Source organism: Alosa alosa, chromosome 11 (genome assembly GCF_017589495.1).
Source record: "Alosa alosa isolate M-15738 ecotype Scorff River chromosome 11, AALO_Geno_1.1, whole genome shotgun sequence".
Classification (NCBI taxonomy): Eukaryota; Metazoa; Chordata; class Actinopteri; order Clupeiformes; family Clupeidae; genus Alosa; species Alosa alosa.
Genome location: NC_063199.1, coordinates 4,556,764 through 4,563,794, shown reverse-complemented (window position 1 = coordinate 4,563,794; position 7,031 = coordinate 4,556,764). Strand labels below are relative to the sequence as shown.

The window sequence follows — 7,031 nt, the reverse complement described above, 5'->3', positions numbered from 1 at the left end:
CAAAATAGGCTACAAAAAAAAAGCTTAACTTAAAATTGCTCTCATATTCTCATATTTAAGCCTCGTATTTTGTATCAGTGACCCACCCTATGAACACCTCGTGATACCTTGCATTTAAATACAGAAAATGTATTTCTGCACAGTGCAGGCAAAGTGCACACAGTTGATTTAGTTTGCGATCTTTCACACTAGGTGGAGCCCTTGCACAAACAAAAGTGTTTACAGTGTTGATGACATTTGATAAACAAAATGGAATCCAAACAGCACCATATCACCGGTAAGAGGCTACCGAAATACTCGCCGTATAAATTGTGGTGTGGAACCACTTTCGAATCTGACGTGTTTCGATAATAGTCTAATCCATTAGTCATTGCCCATACTGTTTTGTACATTTTGCCGACTGTCATTAAACATGGGCGACGTGTCCAAAACCATTCGCGTTGGAGTTGCCAAATATACTCAAAGTTTTCTATTGTGTTCATTCAAAGCCAGTATCCACAATCTGGCCTACTGTTAAGTTGTAAGTAACTCACAGCTTCTGCAATAGTCGAAAGGTCTTCTTTATTCACTGGAACCCTGTTGGCACTGTTTTCGGTAGGCTTTAATAAGTCCGGACACTACATGCACGGCGTGCTCAGTCTCCTGTGTAAAACCGAGACTACTTTGTGGAGATAAAAAATATCCAAGCAAGCCTATGCCAGTTCCGCGTGCTTACTACATGGTTTTTAACATTTTGTAATACATCAATTTTCGTGTCAGTAAGTGTTATAAAGTATTTATCACTAAGCACCCTACCCTACATTCCTTTAATTATATTAAGTGACTTCTATTACAGATATCACATATCCAGTTGACTGTCCTGAAGAAGACTGTGTCGATCTGTCAGAGGAGAAAATGGCATATTTGGACAATGGTTTAAGGAAGACTTTCACGCTATCACATGGAGTAAAGGTGTTTCATAAGATTCATTCATTTGGACATTGAAATGCTTTTGTAATCAAGGAATTTTTGTTTGTTTCGCATAGTGGTATACATGTCTGTTGTTCTTTTACTAGGTGGACGTGTGTCATGATAACATAGCCAGCCTCTCACTTTTCAGTGATGATCTAGCCCATTCGGTTTTTGCCCTGCATTTGCCTGGAGATGCAACTCAAGGTTAAGCTATTTGGGGTGGTTTGTTTATGTAGGCTATGTATGTATGTATGTATGTATGTATGTATGTATGTATGTATGTGTTTACTTACTTAAACACTCACTCCAGTAGTTACCATTGATGTTATGATTGGTTATGGCAGCGTGTGAGAAAATGTCTTGAATCTTTCAGTGGTTGCAGTATACCTGCACAAAAAGTGGTGGTCTGTACAAGATGTGATGAAGACATCCTGCAAATCCAGATGTGGACTTGTAGTGGTAAGGCTAATAATTGTATAATTACATTGTTTTATTTTGCCAAAGCTGAGAAAGAGGTTTTATCATCTGTGCTTTTAATTTGGTCATTGTTTTTCCATAGGTGAATTCAATCGTGGAGAGAGTCATTTTGTTTGTCATGAGTCAGATCATTTTTGGGATTTTGGAAAGAACTCTGGATGAAGAAATATATTTCTCACCGCATGCTTTGGAGGAATTTGGCAAAATCTTCTGGCTGGACGGAGAAGCTGTCGGATTTTATACCATAAAGAAAAAAGGTATATCTCAGCATTATCATCTGTTGGTGAAAGAATGTCTATGTGCCATACCCTTGCTAGTGAAAAAGACATCACCTCTGCCAGATAACTAATGTAATTACCATGGCTCCATTCAAAGCAAGGCCTATTCCGGTTGTTTGTTTTCTTTGTCACAATTTCACATTTTTAGTTATATTATTCTTCACACCTCAGTTCATCTGGAGTTTAGCTAGTTGTGCAGCTAAATTATATGTTTTACTGTGTTTTATATATTATCATTTGTCCAATGATCCATGCTGTCTTTGCACAGGCACCTTGTGCAGTAGATGTAGTGGGCAAAGCTACTTGCTTCCCGTGCTGGACACTTTGTTTGTTCGGACACTCTGGAGGAGGAAGGGGCTTGCCCTGCAGATGCTGGAAGATTTCTGCTCGTCATTCCCTCAAGAGGAAGTACTGGGTGTCAGCTATCCCATTTCTGCCCGAATGTACGAAGGTAAGGCTGGGCAGGTGAAGAGCAAAGATGGGTTATTCTTAAACATGACAGGTCTTTGTCTTGTATAATGGGCATTATTTATTCAGACATTATGGACATTACTTGTTTCCTTGTTCTGACACAGTGTGTCAAAAGTTCTTGGAAATCAATGAGGAGGAAAGGGACCGCCTGTACGAAGTGGAGAGCCCTGGAGACTGGGGTCAAAGACGCAATGTGTGGCTAGGCCTCCAGGTCCGTCGGCTTCCAAAGAACAGTGAGGCCCTCTCCTTAACTTTAACTGGTCACATTTTATGGAGAAAGGGGAGCAAATAATCACCGCTTTAATAACTATTTATTATCTGTATTGTGGTTGAAACAGAAATTTGACTTTCTTTGAGTAGGACATTTATTTTACTGCCATTGTACCATGACTGAGAACACGAGGGGGATAACACTGATGATATTGAGTTTCTCTTCCCGGAACAGGGCAGAGTCCACAAACAATTACCACTGACAAGACACATGGAGACAAACACGAGGAGGGGAAAGTTCCTTCTCTTTTACCTGACAGCGTCGACCCTGCCTGGAGCATATCAAAAGTGAGTCAACCTTATGTCACCCACAAACAACCCCTATTATGTTTATGTATATGAATCATTCAGAACATAACACAAATCGACCCTTCACCCTCTACTTTCTGTCTCCACAAATCGAAAGGCAGACACCCTAGAGAAGCATTTTGAAATGGGTGTATTACCTACTGGTCCTGTGGCAACGCCTGACAACACCCAAAGGAATTCTGGGAGGAGGCGAACAGCAAACCACGCAGAGGAGTGTGAGAACACCAAACAAAGAAGGACACTTTAAAGAAACTTCCGAACTGCTGTGTTGATGTTTGGAGAAATCCCTCTCTGGCTCAGTCAGTTGAAAGTAATTTAAGAGGCCCTGCATAGACCTGATCTTCAAGTTGTTATCTCAGTAGGCCTATTAATTGTTCTGAGACAATGAAATAACCAATGGACATATGTGTGTTATGGTGTGTGTGTGTGTGTGTGTGTGTGTGTGTGTGTGTGTGTGTGTGTGTTTGTGATTTGTGTGGACAGAAAAAAATACTATAAAGTGCCTGGAATGTTTGAGCAGGTCTCTCACCAGTATGTAGAGTTCAGCTAGAGTGCATTTCTTCCACTTGATCCTGTCCATTGTTTGTATTTATCTTGTGTGGTTTACAGGGACCAAAGTAAACAAGAATTAGCCAAATGTTGTCTAGGACCAAAAATGTACATATCACAAGCTTCATGAATTGAAACGGTGAAACCTATAAATGTTATGGGAAATGTTTGAATATTTGGTACACTTTTCTGTCAACAATGCCACATCCTGTTATTTTTTGTTAACAACTAAACTAACATCAGAAAAATATGGCCACATAATAGCTTACGCTGTAGGAATAATTTAATGGAGCTATGTGAGTGAAACTGGGAAAATGTAGCAAAAGCCTGAGTGTGCCATGTGCTATGTGTTTGAAATTCACATTAATCAGAGGAAAACAAAAAGTGCATAGCCCAAGATTGGAGTGAATATCAAACCTGTTCGCACTGTGGAACTACTTCAGTAGAAGGAAACATATGCTGTGGAACTACTCAGAGAAGGAAACATAGCTGTATGTTTTAGGATGTATTATGTTACTTTGGGGGGGAGTTTCGATGAATGCATAAAATGAGCATGAATAGCAATTGAACATAGGCAATTACGCACAATAACATTTCTGCGATGATAAAGCGCATCAAGGGCGACGTTATATGCGCGACGTTTTGGGCACGCTAAATAGTGTGCATGCAAATGGAGATAACTATGACATTTGTGATGTGAAAACCTTTGGATGAGGGTGGGGGGATCCAGCAGCCCAAAACACTGACTGAATGGTATTTCCTTGGTGACGTAGAAAACCAGGAAGTCGATGGAAAGTAGCTGCAAACTGTCTAAATAGTTGGAATAATGAGTCGGATATATCACAACACATCACTACAGAACAAACCTGTGCACAATGAGAAAATTGGAAATGTATGGAATCCCTCCTCTTTTCAAAGGTAATAGTGTAGTGGTGCGGGTTTTTTTCTGTCGACGCCTGGACGAACAAACTCCACTGACAGTGTAGGCTTACCAAGGGGGTAAAGCAAAACCAAAATAAAGCAAAATAATCTATCAACCAAGTTGTGCTCCAGTGTTGCTGATATTATCATCGATAATGGGCTTACACTGACTGACTGCATTCTCTCTTTGTGGCAGTGGTCGAGGTGTTATACTGGAGGGACAACTCGTTGATGTATCACGCCACGTAATCACAGACGCTCAAAGTAAAAAGGTTGTTTGAGCCATTTTATATCATGCAGTTAATGTCATATGACTTATTTTATCAGAATAATTGTTTTAACCGACGTCTCAACGTCAGACTCTCACAGGTAGTCTAGGCCTACGCCCTTCGCATATTTGTCTTGGTCGCTGAATATTCTTAAAAGTGTAGGCTATTTTATAGTAGCCTAAGCTAGTCATTTTCAATTGTTAATATCTTGGAAACATTTTCATTATTGTTTTTTTTTAGGATCGGTATAATGTTTTATACATCAAACCTAGTCGAATCCACAGGAGAAGGTTTGATGCAAAAGGAGATGAGATTGAGCCCAACTTCAGCGATACCAAGAAAGTCAACACAGGCTACCTCATGTCTTCCTACAGTGAGTTCACTTTGACGCAACATAAACAAAGCTTTGTTTACAATGATGCGCCAGAACCATGCCATGGGACTTTTTAGGGAATACTGAACATGTTGATGTTGTCACACCTAGTCATTTCCTTACTGTCATGAAAGCTGCATGCAATCCAACACGCTTGCAAACTAGATGGGATTCAGCAACTCTCATGGCTTCGTTTTAGCAACAGCGTGGACAGGTCCTCATAGGACAGGTCCTCATAATCAGTTACCTACCCAAAGTCTGGTAGATAGGGTTGCAGTGTGAGGATCTGAGGATTGCAAATGGACAGAATGATGATTATGATGCCCTATATATGTGCTTAACACCAGTATTTTATTTTAATGCAACCAAATGGATACAACGTGGCTGCCTAAGCAAGAAAAAACGCTGTGCAGGTCGAATTGTATGTCCTGTTTTTTTTAAACATAAATCCATACATAAACATAAAAAAAACATAAAAACAAAAAAATGTGTGGATTATTTTCCACATCTTTGCTCCATCTGCATTGTCTGTCTTTTTGTTTCGTCTGACTTGATAAAGTTATGTAGTAAACTTTCTGTGACTGATAAAGACACACTGACCCCAATCCAGCAAATCATAGACATGTCCATTTATTACTGTACCATATTGGACAAAATAATCTATCATAGATCCCCTAGTGATACAAATCTAAAAGTCAGCTAAAAGCTAAAAGTCAATCTAGTTGAGGGAGTTAAAAAACACTTTGAATCTCTGTGACACGCAGAAGTGGAGGCCAAAGGAGAAACAGACTGTCTGTCTGAGGAGCATCTGAATGACATTGTCAACAAACCAGAGCTGGTGAGAATCACTGAAAAGCATTGCCCCAGTCAGGCTTATGCTTTCTGGATACCCGAGGCAGAGGCGGAGAAAACAGAAATGGAAATGGGCCAGGAGATCCGTCTAAAAACCAAAGGAGACGGTCCGTTTATCTGTGAGTGACAAACACATTGCTTTACAACCTCTCAAAGATTGAATAAGGGTTTTAGGAAGTAAGCTGCAAAAGTCAGCCACAGTACCACTTCCACATATGTGGTTAGCTGCAGGATATATTTGGTTGAATGGTTCTGCTCTGTCTTTTCAGCACTTAAGAGTGCATGCGTGCTCTAGTCGAAATAGATTTGAATGTGATGCAAATTAGTCAGTGTACTCTCTCCATCTCTGCCCCCCCCCCACCCCCACTCCCCCCAGTTTCCTTTGCCAAGATAAATGGGGGCACCGTTACCAAGTGCAACTTTGCTGGAGACGAGACAGCTGGGGCCTCGTGGACGGATAAAATCATGGCCAACAAAGCCGGCGGAGAGGGTGTGGCAAAACCCGGAGGACAGGGAGACGGGGCGGACGACGAGGAGTGGGTACGAGGAATGCAGGAAAATGGCGGTTTTCCCCTTGTTTGCTTGAACTGCATGCAGAGTAGTTTAATTGCAGCTGTGCAACCTGTATGTTTTTTTTACTGGTAGCATGGTTGACTGGTGAGTCATTCCGTGTCAAATCAGACAAAATCCAGGAAAATGATTGCAGCACCGACTCATGTTATTTTGCTCAAAGTTTGTCTATACAATGTTTAGGTTCCATAGGTAAAACCTGTAAAATATTTTTGTTCAATGCTATTGTTTTCATAGTCGTTTTGCCCTTGATTGTTTACACTCTCTAAAAGGCCTTATGAATGCGACTTGGTACAATAATTCCCACGGCTCATGTAATTTAATGCGTTGCACTAAAATGTGCCTGTCTCTGTGTTTCAGGAGGACTGAGATGAACAAACATGCTAAGAAGTCATATGACAACAGCGAAACAAACATGGAACTAAAATACTGAAGTGCTATTGTTATGTTACCTGAATATTTTTAAGAAATAAAAGAATGTCGTTGTTTTGCTATGTATTTGTTCTGTTGTTTTGATGTGTTGGCAGTAAAATAATTTGAAACACAGTCAGCAAGTACAACTAGAAAATGTAATTTTGAGGAAATTACCAGTGCATGAAAAAGCAAAACATCATTAACATAAAATGCAAAACAAACTTTTATTTGGAAACAGTTGTGGGCAGAGGAAACAGGTGGCGGGAGTCATAGTTGATGACAACTGACAGTTGGAATGGCTTAACAGTTAAATAGTTGAATAGTTTA

At 40.3% G+C, this 7,031-nt stretch overlaps 2 protein-coding genes across 2 annotated transcripts; both read left to right on the top strand.

Annotated features, from left to right (window-relative positions):
* The first annotated feature begins 217 nt into the window (after nucleotides 1-217).
* fam169b (family with sequence similarity 169 member B) lies at nucleotides 218-3,474 on the top strand. The gene is made up of 9 exons (XM_048258053.1): nucleotides 218-277; nucleotides 836-951; nucleotides 1,056-1,155; nucleotides 1,325-1,410; nucleotides 1,511-1,685; nucleotides 1,975-2,157; nucleotides 2,282-2,410; nucleotides 2,623-2,735; nucleotides 2,854-3,474. The coding sequence occupies exons 1-9, from the start codon at nucleotides 250-252 to the stop codon at nucleotides 3,001-3,003; spliced, it is 1,080 nt and encodes a 359-aa protein (XP_048114010.1). The 5' UTR covers nucleotides 218-249; the 3' UTR covers nucleotides 3,004-3,474.
* A 135-nt stretch (nucleotides 3,475-3,609) lies between these two features.
* arpin (actin related protein 2/3 complex inhibitor) lies at nucleotides 3,610-6,788 on the top strand. Its single transcript, XM_048258054.1, has 6 exons — nucleotides 3,610-4,223; nucleotides 4,423-4,498; nucleotides 4,736-4,868; nucleotides 5,633-5,839; nucleotides 6,097-6,260; nucleotides 6,651-6,788. Exons 1-6 carry the CDS (start codon nucleotides 4,132-4,134, stop codon nucleotides 6,657-6,659), a joined length of 681 nt encoding a protein of 226 aa, XP_048114011.1. The 5' UTR covers nucleotides 3,610-4,131; the 3' UTR covers nucleotides 6,660-6,788.
* Nucleotides 6,789-7,031: the final 243 nt, after the last annotated feature.

Bases quoted from the DNA above. Each gene is read 5' to 3' on its own strand.
- fam169b (XM_048258053.1), top strand. From the start codon at position 250: ATGGAATCCAAACAGCACCATATCACCG. The intron at 1,411-1,510 runs GTAAGGCTAATA...GTTTTTCCATAG, and splicing joins CCAGATGTGGACTTGTAGTG to GTGAATTCAATCGTGGAGAG. The intron at 1,686-1,974 runs GTATATCTCAGC...GTCTTTGCACAG, and splicing joins TTATACCATAAAGAAAAAAG to GCACCTTGTGCAGTAGATGT.
- arpin (XM_048258054.1), top strand. From the start codon at position 4,132: ATGAGTCGGATATATCACAACACATCACTACAGAACAAACCTGTGCAC. The intron at 4,499-4,735 runs GTTGTTTGAGCC...GTTTTTTTTTAG, and splicing joins CAGACGCTCAAAGTAAAAAG to GATCGGTATAATGTTTTATA. The intron at 4,869-5,632 runs GTGAGTTCACTT...TGTGACACGCAG, and splicing joins CTACCTCATGTCTTCCTACA to AAGTGGAGGCCAAAGGAGAA.